The 23,822-nt window shown below is 39.9% G+C and overlaps 1 protein-coding gene across 2 annotated transcripts; it reads left to right on the plus strand.

Annotated features, from left to right (window-relative positions):
- The first annotated feature begins 5,397 nt into the window (after window positions 1-5,397).
- On the plus strand, window positions 5,398-23,334 carry TMEM244 (transmembrane protein 244). Of its 2 annotated transcripts, XM_072141558.1 has the most exons (7): window positions 5,404-5,515; window positions 7,642-7,727; window positions 13,350-13,375; window positions 14,495-14,568; window positions 15,348-15,473; window positions 18,621-18,665; window positions 22,888-23,334. In XM_072141558.1, the coding sequence occupies exons 1-7, from the start codon at window positions 5,422-5,424 to the stop codon at window positions 22,980-22,982; spliced, it is 546 nt and encodes a 181-aa protein (XP_071997659.1). In that variant the 5' UTR covers window positions 5,404-5,421; the 3' UTR covers window positions 22,983-23,334. The 2 variants fall into 2 exon arrangements, with proteins under 2 accessions (XP_071997660.1, XP_071997659.1); XM_072141559.1 differs by lacking the exon at window positions 13,350-13,375 and having other exon boundaries at window positions 5,398-5,515.
- Window positions 23,335-23,822: the final 488 nt, after the last annotated feature.

The raw sequence follows: 23,822 nt of genomic DNA on the forward strand, positions 1-23,822 counted from the left end.
TTAAATTGTCTCCATAGCAGCCTCCACATGTTGTCTCCATTGCTACCTCCAAAAGTCGTCCATATAGCTGCCTCCATAAATCGTCCCCTTATCAAACCAGGTGTGTCAGGCAGAAATTTGGGTTGTTTTTATGGATTCCACATCAAAGTTGTTAACTTTGTCGCCACCCTGCTGTGTTATCCACAAAATATACTGGCAAACTTTTATGATTAACCGATATTATTTCAGCGCTTCTTGCGCATCTGTTTACCTTCCCCTCACCCGCCATATCCCAAACTTATAAGAACGCTACTACACTTAACTTGGTGGAGGCTGGGACCGAGTCTGACTCTGGGGCTGGTCATATACTGCCGAAGCCGAGGATTGCGGGGCCTACCTCGGTCCAGGTCTCAAAGGCCTACTATACCTCCTCCTCCTCCCACCCCTCCTCCACCTCCTCCGAATTACCATCCGTGGGCATGGCGCCATCAGTCGCTAGCTCTAGGCACAGCAGCAGTGCCGTCGCTAAGCGACAGCAGGCGGTGCTCAAACTGCTGAGCCTAGGCGATAAAAGGCACACCGCCCAAGAGCTATTACAGGGCATTCCACATCAAACTTGTTAACTTTGTCGCCACCCTGCTGTGTAATCCACAAAATATACTGCCAAACTTTTACCATTTACCGATATTATTTCAGCGCTTCTTGCGCATCTGTTTACATTCCCCATACTGTCGCTCTTAATCATGGAAGTCCTCTCCATGGCTGCCTCCAAATGTCGTCCCCTTATCAAACGAGCTGTGTCAGGCTCATTTTTCGGGTGTTTCACCAGATACGTTATGGAACTTGGTCACTATGTCGCCACCATGCTGTGTTATCGACTAAATATACCGTCAACCTTTTGTTCACAGAGGAAATAATTTCAGCGCTTCTTGCTCACCTCCTTTGGTTCCTCTCTGCCACCCATTGGTTTGAAGCCTGAGTCCATTTAGGGTATGTCGCCATGCCACTCTCTAGCCTGCCACTGCTGCCGCTGCCTCTGCATGCCGTCCCCTATAGTGTCAGGGTCAATTATTGGATGTTTTAGATGCTATCTAGCTTCATTCTGTCACTCTGTCATGGCCATGCTGTTGCCCATAATTTTGGCATAATAGTGCGTTTAAGCAGCCTCAGAGGCATCCATGCATGCTGCCCCTGCTGTTTCCTGTCCATTTCCGTGGTGTTTCCTTTTCTGAAGTTTCCAGGTGTTTGGCCAAGCTTCCCTGTGCAGAGCCTTGGTCCCCTTGAAAAATGCTCGAGTCTCCCATTGACTTCAATGGGGCTCGTTATTCGAGACGAGCACTCGAGCATCGGGAAAAGTTTGTCTCGAATAACGAGTACCCGAGCATTTTAGTGCTCGCTCATCTCTTGTTATGATATATTCTTAAATTGTGTTTGTGCCATATATAATATGCCATAGTAGCATTTGGGCCACCTCAGCATCCTTGCTCCAGTAACAGCTGTTATGACGTACCTTCTATAGCTATGCATTTACCAACAGCTGGTTTATTACAGTATGGGTATGTGACGTTCTGTGGAGATTTGGGACATGGGTATAAACTGTATAGATACTTTGTTACAGCGATACTCTAATAACTGAATCTGATCATTTTGGGGATCACATGCAGAAAATATGTATTATTGATCACTAATTAGAGTTGAAAACAATTAAATGTATTTGTATTTTAATTACCGTATATACTCGAGTATAAGCCGACCCGAGTATAAGCCGAGACCCCTAATTTTACCACCAAAAACTGGGAAAAACTACTGACTCGAGTATAAGCCGAGGGTGGGAAATGCATTGGTCAAACCCCCCCAGTAGTATACAGCCTGCCAGCCCCCAGAAGAATACAGCAGCCCCTAGTAGTATACAGCAGCCCCCAGTAGTATACAGCAGCCCCCAGTAGTATACAGCAGCCCCCCTGTAGTATACAGCAAGCCCCTAGTAGTATACAGCAAGCCCCTAGTAGTATACAGCAGCCCCTAGTAGTATACAGCAAGCCCCTAGTAGTATACAGCAGCCCCTAGTAGTATACAGCAGCCCCCCAGTAGTATACAGCAGCCCCCCAGTAGTATACAGCAGCCCCCAGTAGTATACAGCAGCCCCCAGTGGTATACAGCAGCCCCCAGTGGTATACAGCAGCCCCCAGTGGTATACAGCCTGTCCCTAGTAGTATACAGCCTGTCCCTAGTAGTATACAGCCTGCCCCTAGTAGTATACAGCCTGCCCCCACGACCCTTAAAAAAATAAACTTAAATACTCACCCTCCGATGTCAGCGCGGCTCCCCGATGTCGGCGCGACTTACCGATGTCCCCGATGTCAGCGCTTCCCGTCTTCTTTCTTCTCCGCGGCTCCTCTTCACTCTTCTCGCGCCCATGCTTTCTTCTAGCAGGCGCATACTATGACGCGGCCGCTGCTGACGTCATAGTATGCGCGGCCATGAAGAAAACATGGCCGCGTCGATGATAGAAGAAAGAAGAAAGAAGAGGAGCCGCGGAGAAGAAAGAAGTCGGGACGCGCTGACATCGGGGACATCGGTAAGTCGCGCCGACATCGGGGAGCCGCGCTGACATCGGAGGGTGAGTATTTAATTTTATTTTTTTAAGTGGGTAATTTTTTTGGGTAATACACTCGTGTATAAGCCGAGGGGACGTTTTTCAGCACATTTTTTGTGCTGAAAAACTCGGCTTATACACGAGTATATACGGTAGACTGTATTTGTGTCTATTTAAATTGACTTTGTTTTTGGTACTTTTCATAAAATCACAAATGAATGCAACTGTATTGCAAAAAGATGACAAATGGGAATTTTAACCCACAATATGGAGAACATAACAATGATGATCAGCAATGACCAACAATAAGAAAAACAATCAGAGAATGATTTTGTGAAACAGATGAAACAGAGAATAATGCACTGTATTATGCAAGTGGGATAACTTGAATAGAGGGAAGAGTCTATATCATGTTAGGACCCTCTAAGTTGGTCAAAGCTATAGCAAAAAGTCATAGGACACGAGTACACAAAATGTGCATTAGGGTAAAGTGGTTAGTAGATATGTGTGAGGCACCACTAGTAGTTTTTTGTCATTAGTTAACTATGGCTTTTGGATTTATGACATGTTGCAATAGTTTCTTTTGCAAAATTTAGCAAAAAAACAAAATGATAAATTTGCCCGATAGTGTTGGATATCTTTAGTGGTAAAAATAATTATATTGGGATTGACTTTCTATTGTTTATAGATTAATATAAACTTTTCTTTTTTAAAGGGTTTTCAGCATTTTTTGTGTGCAAATCTATTATACACTGAATTTTAATACCGGAATTACTTTTTTTTCACAGGTCAAATAGAGTTCATATTTTTGGATTAATTATACTGTAAAGCCTCTGTTTTGTGGCAATTAGCTTCAGATGAAGCCAACCTGACATTCTCTCTTCATTAGGATAGTGCTAGTATCTTAAAGCCACTGGAATGATCCTGACAGAAGAGTCGTCATGGCGACAGATGTCACTTGCGGCTACTGCTTACTATTTTCATTACAGTGTGTTTAGCAGATTTAAGTAGGAGTCTTCATTGATTAACATGGAATAAAGGGGTTCACATCATTAATGTAATTTTCTCCCCAGGAAATCTTAGTATGTTCTATGTAATTGCATTACTGTTATTGTTTAAATGTTCCCACGGTAACTTGGCAAATATTGACAACACACTGACATCATGTTGCCATAGAAATAACGGTGTGCATAACTAGGAAAACTGCGGAGAACTCATAAGTAAATAATAATAATGCACAAAAGAAAATATAATTACTGACATTTAATATCTGTACATTCCAAATGTAATTACTGTGATAATTCCTGCACAAGAGATGATATTTACTTACATGTTTAATTACATGCTAGGATATGCATGTTCCAATTTCCACCTTGGCTTTATTAAGGGATCACTTATCAATATTAGATAAATGGGAGATCCAAACTCAGGGAGCCCCCACTCACCCAAACTCAAAGCAAGGGCCATGACACCTCCAGGGGGGGGCTGTGTCTTCTTCAGAGTATACTGTGGCATCACAGTCTGCACATCTTTCATTTTTTGGGCTCTTGAAGAAACCTTCATTAAAGGAAATCCACAACGAGAATCAAGTATGCTAAACCAGTGCCCTTACACATAAATCCTGGCACTGTGACTGTGGAAGCTTCTTATATTTATTATCCATGGCCTCCTTCCTTCTCAAATGAACTTTTAACTTTATGCTACTGAGCCATAAGGGCTCTAAGGGGCGTTACCTGAGCCCATCCTTGTTGCAGCTTCACAGGCTTCTCCTCAGCTCTTGCTGCATTTCAAACATGTATAGTATTGATCATAGAGGCTGTGATAAGATATCTCAACAAGCACATTACTAGGATGTAACTGCAAGCATTATAGTGAAGGTAATCAGACTACCAATAAAGTATATAGAGGGTAGAGATGTATTATAAAATGTCTGGGTAGCCATGCATCAAAATGTTTCAAAAATTTAATCCAGTTTATTGAAGCATGGCCACAACCGGGTTTCAATGAACGTGTTTCAAGCTCTTGTTCATGACGGTCATGATGGTCATGAGTGCAAACAAGCGTAGTGTTTGAAACGCGTTGATTGTTACCTGTTACCTGCAATTTGCTTTGGATGCCTCATTAATTTCCAATAAAGGCTGCTTTTATCCCTTCAAGGAGCTGGATTTTAATTTTTGAAATGCACCTTCCATCAAGTGGGTCTGTACCCACGAAGGGAGAAGCTACACGTATACTGGGGTGAGCTGCTGATTTGGACTGCCCCCACTGGTTTCATTTGTATTTATTTATCTGTTTTCTTTGTATACATTAGTAACAAAACAAAACATAAATCTTATATAGCAGCTCATTGGAGCCCAAAGTTAATCTATATATTTAGCTTTTTTTGCACATACCTCAAGGCGCATATTGGGCAGATTCGGTAGATTAGTCTGTGACTAGACACATCTGTCTCCTGTACTTCAGTACACCGGTGGGCGGAACACCAGATGTCTAGCAATGCAGGAAGGCTGCACTCATAAAAGCACATCATTTTCAGAAGATAACTTGTGAATTCACTTGTGAACAGATTTTAAAGAATATAGGCCTCCCTAGTGATAGAGATGATCATGGTACTTTACACTGGTGTAACAGTTAGTTACGATAATCTGGTCTACAGTCCTACGATTTTGAGTAATCATTCACTTCTATTCTTCTGGTTGTAGAGAATATTTCTGCAAATAGTAGTTACTTGAGAATCCCACAGGCCATTCCTTTACAGATTATCCTTCCAGATGGTCTGAGTCTTTGCTGAGTTTAATCCTACTAAGCTGCCAATATACATATTAGTCTGTGTCACATCAACTAACATGGTATTCATAGGTTCAGATTTCTGCTTCAAAAAGTATCCTTTTCTGTTAGTATGTTCTGATGGCCCTCAGGATCAAAATATCCGAAACCAAGGTAAAATGCACTGATATAATGTGGATATTATGTGTGTGGGAACATAGTTCCATCATCTTTTATTATTGTTTGTTCTTGAAGTGTTTAGTTAAAGATAAGGTTTTCTTATTACCTGAATTTATCTTGTTTTATTGTTCTATAGTTGCTTGAACTTTTGCTTTTACTTCATTTACTTATATGGCTTATATAATGTTTCTCTTACTACAGTCATGAAAACTTTTTTAAACAAAAGTTCTTGACCCATTTTATTGCTATTTTATGGTCAAAACATAAACTCAATTTTGTCACTTGTTCCTTTTTATTAAGGTTTTAAGGTTATATGAGTACAGATATACAACCTTGTATAAAGTCTGTTACTTTTTATTTCATTCTATAGTACTGAGTTATTTAGAAAATATTCATATTTTAAAGTATTTAATGAACCCTTTTTCTCTCTCATTCCTACATGTGTTGCTTTTTCTTCAAGGAGTTTTCTGACAAAGAAAACTCTTATCGGGTGAAGGCTTTATGTATAAAAGTAGAATACAACACTTCATTCCCTCGCCAGTGGGCCCACCACTTCCATCAGTGGCTCTCTCGAGCTTCCAGTCATGTACATGGGGCCCACAATAAAATTTCAGCTGTAAACCCAGCCACCGGGTGCAGACTACAGCTAATGGGCAGGCGCAGGGCTGAAACACACTGCGCTGACTCACTCCACCACCCGGAACTCCTGTCTTCACACCCCTCCATGCCTATTTGGCTTAAGGGGGATAATGATCGCAATTCCTGCCAAGTGCGCAAGGAAGGGCAACTATTTTTCAACAATAACTCAGCAGCCCAATTATGTAAAAAAAAAAAGTATTTTCTTTATTTCCAGACATATCAGATCACAATCGTGAGTGTTGTATTGGCAGGTGGTTGGTACACCGCAGACTCCATTAACCCTGCATGGGTCATGGGCTGGCTTATCCTCTAACGCACAGACTTCATTAACCATGCATGGGTCATATGCTGGCTTATCTTCTTACTTTTCATTCTCCAGAAATCTGTATTTGGTGAAGGTCTATCAGATCGAAACATTAAAAATGTTATTTTTGGACATTAATGAGGGGTGGAACCCTAATCAAGCACCAGAAGACTGGTGCACAAGCCTTGAAGGGGTATTCCAGGAATCAGCATAATTCATATACAAATGGGTCCTTAAAATATAAGCTAATATGTAATTAGTTTTTATTTAAAATTTTGCTCCCTTTAGCAGAAAAATGCTGGTGACTTAGACTGTAATGAAGAATTAAAATGCTACTGGCCCTTTAACCAGTCCGTTAATTTCCTCTGCGCAGTCCGTTGCTGAGTATACACAGGACAGAAGATGGCCGCCGGTCATGTATCCACATCACATGTGCTGCACCTGCCTGGGGATGTCATGTGATCACCACTATGTTTGGCTGTAGTCGGTTGGTTGCAGTACATTCAGTATGGCCAGTGTTTTGGTGATGGCAGTTACACACATCATTACTATGGTAACAGAGCAAGAAAACCTGTTAGATCATCTTTGGGAGCAGAACGTGGGAGGTAGTAGGAGTTACTGAGAACTAAAGGATCTTGGGACTTCCAGTGGCAGCCACTTTGGTGATAAATTTAGAAAGGCCATAAAATTTTGTGAATCATAAAATCAAACTATTTAAACGCCATTTTGTGACTAATGACATTGAGTTTTGTTACATTCATTTATTTATAGAATCATGGGTTTTTGTATCAGACGTACATATTCCCGGAATACTCCTTTAATAAATTTCCCTAGTTGACTTTATTATACTGCTTGGGGCTGTTTTAAAACTGCCTGTCACTTACTGCAATCGCACTATTGTCTTACAATTTTGGCACCCCTCTTATTGGACACTGTCTAGTTCTTAAAGAATCATGTAAACAATACCATTTTATGGAGACAGAATGATTTTCTAATCACAGCACAATCAAATAAACCCAAATTAGCATCTTGTGTAATGAATCAATAAAGAATGATGAAACATATCTAGAAAATGTAAATAGTTTTCTGTGTAGCTTTTCTCCCTCATGTGAGTTGGACAAACGTCATCCTAAATTGTTGTTACATGATTTCTCATATAAATATTTTGTTTCCACAGATTGTGCTACAGAATTTGATCATTTGTACTTTAGTCTTCTACACGGTGTTGTACTTAGCCTACTTCATTTGTTTCATAGTTCTAAGGTAAGTGCTGAAAAAAGTTAATTATTCAGTTGACAAATCAGCTTCGGATTCCTAAAAGGACTGGATAAGAATTGAGCCGCCTCTAAGGAATGTTTGTCATCAGGTCTTCGTTAAAGGACTTTAAATTCATGACAAAGTATCATCAGAAAACAAAAACAGACATACTAGCCCCGAAATATGCAAACTGGTGCAATCTTCCCTCTTCCAGTTTGCCTCACTAACGTGCACATTGTGCTACATTATTTAATAGTGTTGCAGGCTCTTAGTTAATCTGTCTGTTTTCAGGATGCAACACAGTTGCACATTTTATCTTGCTGCACTTTGCATGATGTTGTGACACAAGTGTGGCAAAGTGCAGTAATAAATGTGTTGCAAACTAGGACCACACACCAACACGCCCCTATAGGTGCATAGTTTTCAAAAGTCTCAGACAAAATGCAGTAGAGACATAATTTTGGCACAGATACATAATAAATGCATGCACAAGCTCTAAAGACACTTTATTTCATGCAAACTTAGATAAAAAAAAACTGGCACAGACACAATAATATATCTGGGCCAATGTATAAATATGGTGTCTTTAACAGACATAAGAGCTACAGCTAATCACTGGACTCATCTGTGTGCACCATAAGATCTGTGAGACCAGTTATTTACTGCAGCAATGGTTTCTGTATACAGAGAGGTCCTAATTTTGTCATAAACAAATATAGTGCTTAAGACAAATCGCTGGAAGAGTTTAGTATTGATATATAATATAATTGTGTGTTATAACTTACCTTGTACCCTGACAGAATCCTCTGTCTTGTCTTAGGGGTTGGGCTTTGGTTTGGATGCATTTCAAAAACAAGATTTGAAATGTCTGTGCTGCAAACTGCTCAGCTCTTGGCCCCCACCTTTGTGATCCGATACAGCTCCTCCCTCTCCCAGTGATGTTAGTTCACCAATCTGTGAGCTCTGTGAAGGAGCAGGAGGGACTACGGTATCACAAAGGTGGGGGTCAAAAGCTGAGCAGTCTGCAGCACAGGCAACACAGAAATTATGCTGTGTGACTTTTAAGCAATGAAAAGTCGCAAATATCCTCAATGCAACTGTTTTGCAACTTTTATACGCCAAAAAAGCCCAGCTAAACCAATGCTAGATCTTCTCCATATAGAGGAGGAGATCTATAAGAACATTTATTAACCCCTACGGGACTCAGCCTCTTTTGGCCTTAAGGACGCGACCCCATTCTTCAAATCTGCCCTGTGTCACTATAAGTGGTTATAGCTTTGGAACGCTATGAGATATCCAGGGGATTTTGAGATTGTTTTCTCATGACACATTGTACTTCAAATTAGTTTAAAAATTTGGATGAAATCTTTTGCGTTTAGTTATGAAAAAAAACAAAATTTGGCAAAAATTTGGAAAAATACTTTATTTTCAACGTTCTAAATTCTCTACTTTTGATGTAGATAGTCATAGCTCCCAAATAAATTCATAACTTACATTTCGCAAATGTCTGCTTTATGTTGGCATGGTTTTTTAAGATTCCACATATTTTACTAGAATGTTATGAGGCTCAGAATTTGGGTGCCATTTTTCAATTTTTTTGTAAAATCACCAAAACCTGTATTTAGGTTCTAATTGACACTGAGAGGCCTAAATAATAGTGGGACTCGTAAATTACCCCATTGTGGAAACTACACACCTCAACGTATGAAAAACCACTTTTAAGAAGTTTGTTAATGCTTTACGTGTTTTATAGGGGTTAAAACAAAATAGAGGTGGAGTCTGCAAATATTTGTAATATTTTTTCACAATACACCCATTTTGGGTGGAAAATTAAACATTTACAATGGATTAAATGAATAAAGGCTCCACAAAGTTTGTTACCCAATCTCTCCCGAGTACACGGATACTCTATATGTGGTGGTAACCTGCTGTATGGGCGCACGGCCGGGCATAGCATGGAAAGAGGCGCCATCCAGAGCAGATTTGCTATGTCACATTGTACAGGCTATAATTTTTTTCTTTTTTTTAATGTGGACCTATAGGGGCTTATTTCTTTTGCCACATGAGATGCACTTTTCTGGTACATAATTTGGGGGAATCTATAGGCTAATTGGTGAGATTTTATTAACTCTTTGTTGGTGGAGGAAATGAAAATCATCACTTTTCAGGAAGATTTTTATGGGTTTTTTTTGGCTGTTTACCATACCATAAAAATAGTATATTATTTTTATTCTATGGGTCGCCACAATTACAAAAAGACCTCATTTATATAGATTTTTTTTTTCCCATTTTTACTGAATAAAAAGTAATTTGGCAAAAATGTTGTTAATTTTAGCATCACCGTCTTTCATATGCATAATTTTTTTATTTTTCGCCCCACAAATCTGTTTAAGGGCTTATTTTTTGCGAGAAGGATTGTTATTTTAGTGGTCTTATTTTAGAGTGCATAACATTTTTAAATCCCTTTTTAGAGCATTTTTATAGGGTATTAATTGAAAATGATCTTTTTTTCTGGAGCTTTTTTTGGTTTTATTTTTTTACGGGGTTCACTTTGCGGATCTAATAACAATTCTGTTTTATTATACAGATTGTTATGGACGCAGGGATACCAAATATGTGGGGGTTTTGTGTATTTTATTCAATTGTACTGAATAGAAACCAATTTGGAGAAAATCTTGTTCATTTTAGCATCACCATCTTTTCATATGCATAACTTTTTTATTTTTCGGCTGACAAATCTGGTTAGGGGCTTATTTTTTGCGAGAAGAGTTGTTCTTTTTCGTAGGCTTATTTTGGAGTGCATAACATTTATTAAATTACTTTTTAGAGCATTTTTTATAGGGTATTAATTAAAAATGATCTTTTTTCGGAACGTTTTTACGTTTTTTTTCTACGGCGTGTACCGTGCAGGTCCAGTAATAATTCTGTTTTATTATACAGATTGTTACGGACGCGGCAATATCAAATATGCGGGGTTTTTTGTGTTTTTGTGTTTTTTATACTTTATTAAGTGTTTTTCTAGGAAAGTGACATTTTAGGGGCTTATATTTTAATGCATTTATTTTTTATTTATTCTAATTTATTAACTTTAGTGTTTTTGACTTTTTTTTAATTATACATACTTGAACTTGAACCAGTGATGCTCTGATCACTGGTTTAAGTTCAATACACTGCTCTACAATACTATTTTATTGTAGAGCAGTGTAAACTGTCAGAGCATGCTTGCACATGCTCAGACAGTTTACAGTCAGACCCGGAAGGGGTCTGACTGCCATGGAGACCGGGCAGCTCCGGGGCACATGCCAGTCCTCGGAGCTGCTCATCACCTGCCAAAATCCCAACAGTGCAACATGGTAGTAGCAGCATCATGCTAAAGGGGTGTTTTTCAGCTGCAGGGACTGGGAAGAAAAGATGAATGCGGCCAAGTACAGACATATCCTGGATGAAAACCTCTTCTGCAGTGCTCTGGACCTCAGACTGGGCTGATGGTTCATCCTCCAATAAAACAATGGGGGAGATGTATCATTAGACAGGCTCCTTGGGACAGTTCTAGGTCTGCCTTTGGATCTCCACTGCTCATCAGATTCATTAAAGTGGCTTTGGCCCTTTAACCCCTAGGCGCACCAGGATGTTATAGTACGTCCCCGGGGCTAGATGCTTAGCGCACGGGGACGTTCTATAACGTCCTGCTTCTGGCACCGGCTCACGAACGGAGCCGGTACCAGAAGCAGTGGCTGTCAGCTGTCTAGTACAGCTGACAGCCTGCGCTAACACCCACGATCGGAGCCAGCTCCGATCGTGGGTGTTAGCGCAGGCTGTCAGCTGTACTAGACAGCTGACAGCCACTGCTTCTGGTACCGGCTCCGTTCGTGAGCCGGTGCCAGAAGCAGGACGTTATAGAACGTCCCCGTGCGCTAAGCATCTAGCCCCGGGGACGTACTATAACATCCTGGTGCGCCTAGGGGTTAAAGGGCCAAAGCCACTTTAATGAATCTGATGAGCAGTGGAGATCCAAAGGCAGACCTAGAACTGTCCCAAGGAGCCTGTCTAATGATACATCTCCCCCATTGTTTTATTGGAGGATGAACCATCAGCCCAGTCTGAGGTCCAGAGCACTGCAGAAGAGGTTTTCATCCAGGATATGTCTGTACTTGGCCGCATTCATCTTTTCTTCCCAGTCCCTGCAGCTGAAAAACACCCCTTTAGCATGATGCTGCTACTACCATGTTGCACTGTTGGGATTTTGGCAGGTGATGAGCAGTACCTGGTTTTCTCCACACATACCACTTAAAGGACATCTACCACCAGATAACTGGTGGTAGAGTATCCTAATTAGGCTGCTCATTCTGTCTGTGGAATGGGGGCACTGTTTATAGCAAGTTTATTGGCATCTTTAATAACAAAATATTAACTTTGTAAAACAGCTGGAGGCGCTCAGGCTGCTAGCGCATAAGCATCACGCCTCCCACTTCAAGCCTCCACAAACAAGAGGCTTTCAGAGGAGGTTTGCGTACAAATAACAGCCCCCAAATTTACAATTTATCAGCGACCCCAAAACTAATAAGTATACAGCCCCCCGTAATGCATAACCAGCCCCAAGCAAATAATAAATCTGTGCTAACCTTCCTCCATTCTTTCAATGTGCTGGGACCTCCTCCTCTTCTTTCAGGATGTCGTCGTCACTCCGCCACCAATGCCAGGAAACCAACATCCTGTGCGCTCCATGATCTATGGCAGTAAAGGGAATAATCATTCTCTGCTTTGCGATAGACACTGGCTACCACTGGTTTCTCTGAACCTGATGGGATGCCAGACTCGGACCCTGATTTGCCTAGAATTGCCTAGACTTGGTGGGGGCCCATTTTAAGTGGTGGGGGCATTGTGGCATGCTCTCCTATCATATAATCTGGATCTGAGTGTAACAGAGCAATTTTACTTGTGTGCCATCAGCCTTTGTATGTTTTATAGGTGGCTTGAGTTGCATTTACCATGCACAGTATTATATCCCTCTATAGCATCTCCAGCATATCTCTTTTCTAGTATATGCACTTATGCACTATAAACTGGGCTGATACTCACGTATATACGGTATCATTCTTCCATGCTATTGGCACACTTTGTACATACATGTGAAGGATGATCAGCAATCTTCATAAATTTCCTGTAAAGACAAATAACAAAAAGTACTAATTTCTGATACTTTTCTGGTCACTTTACACACAGTTTATAGACATTTTACACATATATACACATATATCATATATACACATATATCATTTAGAAACAATTTAGGGACAGAGAATGTCACTTTCATCAGGTTGGCTGGTAATACTATTAGCTGAAAGAATTTTAATAGAATGGCCTTTTGATCCTAAAACTTTTTTTCTAAATGCCACTTACAGAGAAGGTTATGAAATGTAATTAATAAGTGTGGAGGAGTTTGGCGTCAGTTCACAAATAATATATTAGTCATGTGTGCATGAAATTATGCTGATAATCTTTGATTAATTAGGATAATGGGTTTGATTCCCTAAATGCTTTCCCATCTGAATATTGAAGATCACAACCTACACTGTTCCTAACCTTTACAATCTCACTCAGTAATTATAGTACATTTTCAATCTACAGTATAAAGCAATGTGTATCCTAGAAAGGTAAGTAAAATTGCTGTTCCTGTGTATAGTTAGAAAGAAACCAAATTTTTCCTTATTTTTAAGATCAGCAAAAAAAATTAAATTGCCAACTATATGAACTAAATGAATTAACTCCTTCATGACAGCAACACAGTTCTAAATCCTTCATAACTGCCACACGGCTCTATATGTCCTAACTGCACCTACCCCATGCAGGTAGCATCTGTATAGACGTCATGACCTTCTTTAGAGATGCAGTACTCCAGTTCCAGTGCCCTCCACCATGCCTGCCACACTGTCTTACTAAAATTTTTGCCATAGTGTCACAGGACTGCATCACACAGAAGTTCATGAATCCTCCTATTTATATGGGAAGCCAAGTTACAAATGGAATCTCAAGCAAAGACCCAGATCCAGGGTCAAATTTAGATATTCGCCAATCAGGGCCGAAATGGAGCCTTGGGGCTTTTAATCTGAAACCTCTGACTGATCTAAAAGAGTGGGAACTTATCTGATCTAGTGATGGCAGAGTCTCTGTAATTTATTGTGAATATCTGCAATAAATATATTGGGGGGATTTATTGATTTGGGGGAGCTACTGATTTTAATCTTACTTTATATAAAAGATTTAAAGGGACTGTCCAGGAGTAAATATAAAGCTCGTTATGGCTTAGGAGGGGGGACTACTAAAACAATAAACATCTTATAATTATCTCCTCCGGCACTCCAAATCATCCGCAGTGCTGTATGGCACTGTTGGGGGTCCTGTTTGTTTACAAGGGGGCAGCACCATCTCGACCACTGCCTGCTACACACTGGAACTAGTACTGTAGCAGACGCGTGGCAGCCGGCCTTATAAACAAACAGAGACCTGGCAGTGATGTACAATGCTGTCGGTGAACAGGAGCGCCAGAAGAGATAAGTGCAATATTTTATGCAATAGCTTTTACTTTTTCCCATTGGGAGTTTTAGGGATAAGGTGGTAGCACATAAGGACGGCTAGATAAATTTGATAAGTGCCACTAAATTTCTCATAAGATGTTTATAGTTTTAATAAACAAAGAGCTTTTTTAATGCAAGAAAACCCTTTTAAATATGCATGAACCTATATTCTAATAAAGTTTTTTTTGTGGTTTATAGTTTGGATAGTTTGGATGAACGTGGACCTTTTGATTTTAAAACACAGCCTTCGTGGTCAAATAAGAAGTACCTGGGTAGTATTTTTATTATAGTTTCCTAGATTTATTAATCTCTAAATCAAACAATTAAAAGTGAGTGAGAGTTATTTTAGCCTCCGACAGCTGGATGTTATCGGGCAGTATCATATCACTCTGAATTACTTATCCCTCTTTTCCCACTGTAGGGCTGAAAGAAATAAAATATGGTGAAAGGGGTTGGCCACCTTTAGAAAACTTTAACAGGGTAAGTATAAGACCCAAATAGGGTCACCTATATTATACTTAGAAGTGGTTGAAGGGGCGTGTCAAAGACACTAGTATGCCCCTTCATCCACTGGGAGCCAGCAGGACACAGGATGTCTTAAGAAGTTCAAAGTCCAGTTATATGACAAACGTAAAACTTTATCAGGGTAAGTATAATATGGGTGACCTTATTAGGGTGTAATAACTACCCTGTTAAAGTTTTCTAAATAGACAACCTTTGAACAGGAAAAATAGTGTATTACATTTCTAAAATTTGTGCTGTACTGTCATCAAATGTAAAAAGCACCAATAGTATAGAACCTTAGTGTCTGATCACTGCAAATCCAGCCTCCAATCATTAGGTTCTTGCTACAGTCCCATATGAATGGATTGCTAATGAAGCATATACTTTCCCAATCCATTCACAGGACTAGTAGGCCCACATTCTCTGATCCATGGAGCCCAGTAGTCATATCCGCAGTGTGCACATACTTATGTAATAACACTATTATTATTCTGTTGTCATATATATTAAGCTATAATTATGATTTTTATTTTATTTTTATTTGTAGCAAATTTGATTTCCCTGGAAACCACCTTTCTGGTTAGCAGCATTCTATTTGTTCTGGTTGTAGAGGAATGGATTTGGGACTATGGCTGCACAGTAGCTGTAATTCATATCACAGTCACATCAGTGGGTAAGTCAAAAAGAAGTCATTTTGAAGGCAATGGTTTGACACATTTAAAATGATAAATGATCATGTTAATAACACATTGTATGATTATGATGCAGGGATGGAAAGGTTTAAGTAGAAGACTCTGAGGTTAGCCTTCCCCATTTACAGGTCCAGAAATATTTGGATATTAGTCTTTATGATTTGACCCCAGCATGCCAACACAATGGATTTTAAATTAAACAAGTGAAGTGTGGTACTTCAGGTTTTATTCAAGGGGATAAACAAAATTATGCTTTGAAACATTTACAAATGTAGCCATTTTACTACAAACCTTCTTCATTTAAGGGCCTCTAAAGAAATTGAACACATGAACATTACCATAAATAAGATATATAGGGGGAGATTTATCAGAAGTGTCTAAGAGCATAACTGTTCTAGTTGCCCATAGCAACCAATCAGAGCTCTCATTTTATACAAACAGCTGTGGGAAAATAAAAGTTGAGCTCTGATTGGTTGCCATGAGCAACTAGAATAGTTATGTTCTTAGACACTTTTGATAATTCTCCCCATAATATTTCAATCTAGAAATATTTAATACTTTTTATACCCAAATAAGGACTCCAAAAATCTTACTTTAACAGGTTGTTATCCTATAATGCAAAAATAAAGGTCAATGCCACTTAAATGGTACCTGTCACTTTAACATGATGACAGATTCCAATAACCTCTGGCATGTTGATTTAAAAAATAATGGGGCACATTTACTTACCCATCCCGTTGCATCCGCCGATCCGGAATGCCCGACGAGGATTCGGAGCTGCCGTAATTCACTTACAGCGTGCGCCCGATTTCATGAATGTGTAGCTTCCCCGCTGAGGTCCACTGGAGTTCACCATCTTCTTCCCGGTGTATGTGAGTGCTGATCTTGCGACACAACTTGAATTTTAAATTCTGCGGTTTGTCCGAATCGTATGCAACACAATCCCCTGTGCGATTCAGCGCAGAACATAAATAGTCGGGAAACCCAACAAAATCACGGTCGGCGGACCCTTAGTAAATGTGCCCCAATTTCTTTTTAGTGCATGTGAATAATTTCATTACTTTGTAAATGTTTCCTACACATTACCTGGATCCCTGCAAGCAGTGTGTGGTGAGTCCTGGGGCACCTTACCTGAAATCTAAATAATAAAGTGTAGGATGGTTCTCCAACTACTAACAATTGTAAGCAAAGTTAATTCTTTTTAAGTAAAGTTGAGCTCTATATTTACAGGATATATAAAATATATAACACCTTGCAGAGAATGTTTTGCAGGGAATGACTGCCTTAAGTCTGGACGTCATTGACATCACCAGTGACTGAGTATTCTCTTTTGTGATGTTTTGCCAGACCTTAACTGCAGTTGTCTTCAGTTTTTGCTTGTTTGTATCCTACGTAAGTGAAGTGCATGCACGATCAGCCTGAAAACTGATGGTAGACTTGGCTATTCCAGAATATTGGACTTGTGTTGCTTTCTCAGTGGGGCAGATTTAGCTGTCTAAAAGTCAGAATCTTGTTAGTTGCCCATGGCAACCAATCACAGCTCGCCTTTAAAATATTCATGAGCACTGGTAAAATTTAATCTGAGCTGTAATTGGTTGTCATGGGCAACTAAGAATATTCTGACTTTTAGACAGCTTGATAAATCTGCCCCAGTATGTTTTGGGTCATTGGCAATCTGTATTGTGAAGCACCATCCAATGTACAGTACCTTGTGGCATTTGGGGCATTGTACACTTCAGAAGTCATCTGGCTGCTTCTGTCTTCAATCACATCAGCAATAAACACTAGTGACCCCGTTTTATTGTAAGTCAAGCATTCGAGAGTCATCAAACTGTCTCCACCATGTTTGCTAGAGAGTGTGGTATGCTTTGGATCATGAGCCTTTCCAAACCTTCTTCATTCTTTCTTCTTCCTATCAGTTTGGTACAGGTTGATCTTAGTTTCATATCTAAAGAATTCCAGAACTGACCAGGCTTCTTTAGTTGCTTTTTAAACAATATTAAATGTGCCACAAACCCTTGCAACGAGTTGACATTATTTTATGGATTTACCCTTGGATGATGTAATTTGAACACAATGAAGGATCTGTCAGTTGTAATTCTTCTTGTTTTCAGCCTAATAATGGTCGTTTTCATTGATTGATCCATTGACAGCATCCTTGACCACGTGTTTTGGGTGCACAAAAACGGTTTCCAAACTCAAATGTCACACATGGAATTAGTTACAGACATTTTCCTGCTCAATTCATGGTGGATTAAGATGCTTATCATTTGATATATTTTGAGTTAATTGTGTAATTCTTTTGATCCCATAAAAAGGAGGCAGCAATATATTTAAGTGTTGTCATTTCTAACCCTTTCCTCCAATTAAGATGTGAAAAATCTGGGAAGTTTAAGCAGATACAGATACTCAATCTTTAATATGTTTTGGCAAACAGCCAAAAATGCCAGTAAGTGAGTCCCTTTCTGCACTTAACTGTACAGCTGCTGTATTACACAGTGGACCCGCCACTAGCAGCTGCTCACCATCACAACTTTAAATAAACCAGTAAGAAACCACAGTCTTATGCAACCATGGCACCTTAAGGGATTCGACCTATGGGCACTGCCACATGCCCTTCAGGAAATCATCAAAGAGAGGTAGCTGGATGGCTTGCTATGAAAGTCAGGAACCTAGGCACTCCAGTCTGTCAGCAAGTAATACTTATTACTCCGTATAGTACTAATTACAAACTCGAACATATATGTTTTCATTAGCAGAAATTTCTATATTACACCATTAATTTCACACCAAAAATCAGGTAATTATACAGCCCCCAAACATAGCCTAAAAGAATGAACTGAAATAAAAGATGCATGAATAAAATGTCATGTAGAAAAAAGTAGTATACATGGTAATGATATCTGCTGAAGTTCAGAGGTTCATTGAATGTTACCGGTGAGATGTTCCTGGTGAACAAATTTCATGCTCTAGTTAATAATTTTAACTATAGGCCAGCAGAGCCTTACACAAGTTAAAATTGCAATTCCCACCTAAGAGCTCACTTCATACTTCAATACACTTGTTAATTAGAAGCCGGAATGGTAAATTGTGAAACTGAACATTTCATTTTCCATTTTTTTCTGCAGTTAATATGGAATTCCCTGTTATGGCACACTGGTGGATGTCTATAGGTAAATATATGTTTTTGGCATTACTATTTGGTAATTTACCTTTACTTTTATTGTATTAGTATTCTTAGGAAAAACCCTAATGTGTATGTATAGTATCGTTTCATGTGAATTTGTAAAATATGCTGTGTGCATATTGCCACTGGAACTATTTCCTCTTTGTTAGAACACTTCAGTGTATACTTACAGGCCTTAGATTTTTCATTTTTACAATGTCTCCCATATAGGATCCATAGTGCCTATACAGCAGAAGTGCACAACTTTTATTTTTATGTGAAGTTGTCATACTAGTTGCTCTAATAGCTAGCAGAATAGAAGGAAGCGCAAAATATTTAGATGATAACTGATACAGACCCGAGACCAGGCAATAAATAATAATATGGACCCTCTAGTAGACCATTAATACAGTGCACAAATAAGACAATAATAATTGAGACCCAGAGCAGATAATAATAAAAAATATTAATAATGGAGACCCCAGAACAGACAAGTAATAATAATGAAGGCACACAGCAGACAATAATAATAAATAATAGAGCAGATCATAAAAATAACAAGAACCCCAGAGCACACAAATAAAGATAGGAGGAAAAAGGAGCCACAGTCCATGGAGGAACCATGCAGCCACAATGTAGGGAGAGGCAGTGGGGCTATAATTTGAGGAAGAGAGAAGCACAATCTGAGGAGGAAGACCACTGTATAAGGAAGAGGATGAGTAGTCCACAGTAGTCCAAGTGAGGATGAAGAGGAGGGGTGGATGTGAGGAGGAGGTGGAGAGTTTTTTTACAAAACAAGTGGACCTTAGTCAAGGCAGGGATTTCAAACATAATTTTACACAAAACTGTCATCGTCTCGATATTTTTCTGCCAGCTGCAGTTTTGTGTAAAGTAATGAGAAGGAGAGAGGCCACAATTTAAGGAGGTGGAGGAGGCCACCATATAAGGGGCAGAAGGAGGAGAAGAAGAAGAAGAGAGCTACAATGTACAGAGGAAGACAGACCACAATGTGAAGAGTGGGGTACAAAAATGAAGGGCATTACAGTGTCGAGATATGGAATAAATAAAAGGATCAAAGAATTTTAAAATGTGGGTGCACTGTAGGCAAGGAGACATTATCTGGGAATGGAGTTTGTGTATCTCCCCATGGAGAGTCTATTACAGTACAGGACTGTACTGCATGATTTAGGGATCTTAGTGTCTGAGGTGGTGACTCTAGAAAGAATGGAAAAGGACTGTGATTCCCAGGGGGTCATTTGAGATCAGATGACAAAACTGAAAGAATTTTTCCTTGTAGAACCCAGAGCACACAAATAGAGACCCAGTGGCGGATTAAATGTCCCAAGGGCCCCGGGCTGTTCACATGACTAGGGCTCCCCCAGCGTCCAAACCAACATGTTCCCGGATGACCTGTCACCCAGTATAAGCCCGCCAGGAGATGCTAACTATAGTAAGCAGCTCCTAGTGCTACCCCAATTGTAGCAGTGTTAAACTGCTAGCTTTATCAGAACCTTATGATAAAGCTAGCAAACACTGCAGTACTTTGCGCTGTTAACGCCGGACAAAGCTTGCAGCAGTCCGGCGTATTTATGAGGGGGCGGTCTGAGGTGCTCCCCACACCTCTGCTTCTTCCCCAGACCGCTCCTTCCACACCATAGGCTTGCAGTGACTGCCAGGCTTCAAGCGGGTGTATACAGGGTGACAGGTCCTCTTTAAGTACTACTCTGAATACTCTATATCCTCTATATCCTTAATATTGCACTGTTCATAAAATAAATTAAATGATGAACTTCAATTTTGCTCTTATAACCCATCTATTTAGGAAAGCTGATCACATTCCCTAACTGCATGAAACCCTCCACCCTGACTACCGTCCAGACCAGATCTCCCAGGCAGTGTAGTAGATGTAGTTGTTGCCCCTGGCTGTCCCCTGTGCTCCCTGCAGCTGAACTCCCCCTCATACTGTAAATACTTGTGTATTTTACCACAAAAAAAGGGAAAACTTATTGACTGAAGTATGAGCTCTAGGATAGGAAATGCAGACGCTACTCTAATAACATGTCCAGCAGTAGCCGCACCTCATTAATGGACTGTCCTTCACCAGATGCCCCTTTACAGAAATGTCCACAGCAGATGCCACCTTTAATTAAATGTCCACTGCAGAGCCCCCTTTATTGAAATGTCCACCCCAGATGCCCCCTTTATTGAAATGTCTATCCCCAAATGCTCCTTTAATGAAATGTCCACCCCAGATGCCCTCTTTTAATGAAATGTCCACCTCAGATGCCCCTTTAATGAAATGTCCACCGCAGATGCCCCCTTTATTGAAATGTCCACCGCAGATGCCCCCTTTAATGAAATGACCACCACAGATGTCCCCTTTAATGAAATATCAGCCCCAGATGCCCCCTTTTAATGAAATGTCCACCACAGATGTCCCCTTTTAATGAAATGTCCACCCCAGATGCCCCTTTAATGAAATATCAACCCCAGCGGCCCCCTTTAATGAAATGTCCACCCCAGATAGCCCCTTTAACTAAATATCCACCCCAGATGCCTCCCTTTAATGAAATGTCCACCGCAGATGCCCCTTTAATAAAATGTGCTCTCCAAATGCCCCTCTAATGAAATATCCACCCCAGATGCCCCCTTTAATGAAATGTCCACCCCCAGATGCCCCTTTAATGAAATTTCCAGCTCAGATGCCCTTTTTAAAGAAATGTCCACTGCAGATGTCCCCTTTTAATGAAATGTCAGCCGCAGATGCCCCCCTTTAATGAAATATACATAGCAGATGCTCCCTTTAATGAAATGTCCACCCCAGATGCCCCCTTTTAATGAAATATCTACCCCAGATGCCCCCTTTTAATGAAATGTACACATCTGATACTCCCTTTAATGAAATGTCCATCCCAGATGCCCCTTTAATGAAATGTCCACCCCAGATGCGTGGTGTGTACACTATGGGGTTATCTGTCATAGTGATGTGGTTGGGCCAGAAGAGCAGAAGGTGGAGCCGCGGGAATGGGGAGAAGATGCCGGAAGGCGAGTTTACATTTATTTTTTAACACTGATGGCGGATCTTCATAAAGGGGCCGCGTGTTAAGATCCGCCATTGAAGAGACCCCAAAGCAGACAAGTAATAATGGAGACCGGGGAGCATAAAAAACGCTCACCTTTCATTACTTCTGTTCTCCTCCCTGTGCAACACTGTACATCCTTTTTTGATCTATGTGCTGCTCTAGCTCCTGCTGGTGGCTGTATGCACCGGGGTGAAGACCCAGAGCAGGAGAGTTTAGTACATCAAACAAGTACTCACTGCTTCTAGTTCTGTCCTGCTGCTATGATCTATCTCCTGATGCTGGTTATATGGAAGTGATGGAAGCATTCATTGGTTTCTTGTGCTTGGCAGGAGGTTGTGGGTAGCATCTTGAGGCACTGCAGGCTGCCAGATGTTAATCCCCTGCTGTACAGCAAAAAATTCTTACATAAAAAATGACTATATAAAGCAACTTAATGGGACACATGTATCTAATATTTGGCTTGACTTTTGCCATGAGATCTTCTGCGTCTTTTTCTTCCGTATAAGACAATTTCCCTGGAGAGTTACCCACGGTTGAGTTTTCTGCAATGTTCCCTGAGTTATTACCCAATTTCAGATGTAAAAGTTGTGACTTAAAAAAATGGCACAAAATAAGTAACAAATTTTGCTGCCACTTATGCTACCTGTTGATGGCTACCAATGGAGCATTGTTTCAAGAATCACTCACATTGCAGGTGCTCTGATGAAGCCGTAACTGGTGATATTGGCTGCCAGGTTCCATTTCCGGCTTTCTCCAGTCATGAGACATGGAGCTCCTGCTTCAGATGATCTGCTTGGTGCTGATGTTTGGTGATAGGGGAGACTGTATTCAAGCAGCAATGCGTTTGAGTTGGACAGCCCCTTTAAGGTGTGAGGATTTATAACTAGGTTGTTAATGTGTTAAATTTACCAACCTAAACTAACCTATTTAGCCCTGTTGCCTCTAAAGATAAACTGCCTGGGTACCCCTTAAAAGATATATGACCTATCCTGTGATGTTGTTTCATAAATATTGTAATTTTTACACATTCTTTATTCTGTGACACACTAACTTCATTTCCTGAAATATAGCACCACCTAGTGCTTATTATTGGGAGTATGTAATACAGTACATTATATATGATGGTATTTTCTCGACTATGTTTAGGCATTGGTTTGACTGCAATGATTTCTGGAGGAGAAATACTGGCTTATCATCTGTACAAGAACAACTTTATCTATCCAGACCTGGAGGATTTTTGAAATAATTCCTGATGCACCAATTATTTAACTTAAAGTTAAAGTTAAAAATCTTTACGTTTTGGAACTGAGTCAGAACATAAAGTTCTTTTATAAATATTCATACTTTTGAAAACCATGGTCCATTCGGTCCATTAGGGGGCCATTCTGTCTGTCACATAAGCTTTTGTGTATATGTATTGCATTTTATAGGAAATGTTTTTTATGTTATATAATTTACTATGATTATAATTTGGCCAGTCTTCTTATACTAAAGCAGATGATTTATTTATAAATATGAGTAACATATTTTAGGCCTCTAGACTAAGTTTAAGACAACTTACTACCAGGTTTCTGAAAGGCAGTCTATCACTTCCCAACTCACCCACAGGTATAGAGGGGCGTAACGATCATAGTCGCAGGGGGGGCAAAGTCGACTGGGCCGGTCATATGCTGTACAATGGTAATTTGTAATGTGCTGTGATGACTAGCTGCGTCAAAATTTTGGTTTTGGTTGTTCTCTTGGACTATGGAGGAGAATAAGGATATCAAATACTTATGATAAATGGAAGTACTTCTATTCGCCATAATTTACAATAGACGTTATGCATGAATGGTTCCCGTTTTTTTTAAACAAAAGTTTTTAAAAGATTTAGAAAATGTGAAAAAAAATTCAAATCACCCCCCTTTTCCCTAGAACACATATAGAAATAAACTAATGTCCAATCTATTAAAATATAAAAACTATTATTTCCAGTGATGAGCCTTGTAATGGAATATAGCTTCTAAATGTCTGAATTGCCAGTTTTTTTTCCATTTTGCCACCAATAAAAATTTTTATAAAAAATTATGAAAAGGTCATAC

This window comes from Engystomops pustulosus, chromosome 3 (genome assembly GCF_040894005.1).
Source record: "Engystomops pustulosus chromosome 3, aEngPut4.maternal, whole genome shotgun sequence".
Lineage (NCBI taxonomy): Eukaryota > Metazoa > Chordata > Amphibia > Anura > Leptodactylidae > Engystomops > Engystomops pustulosus.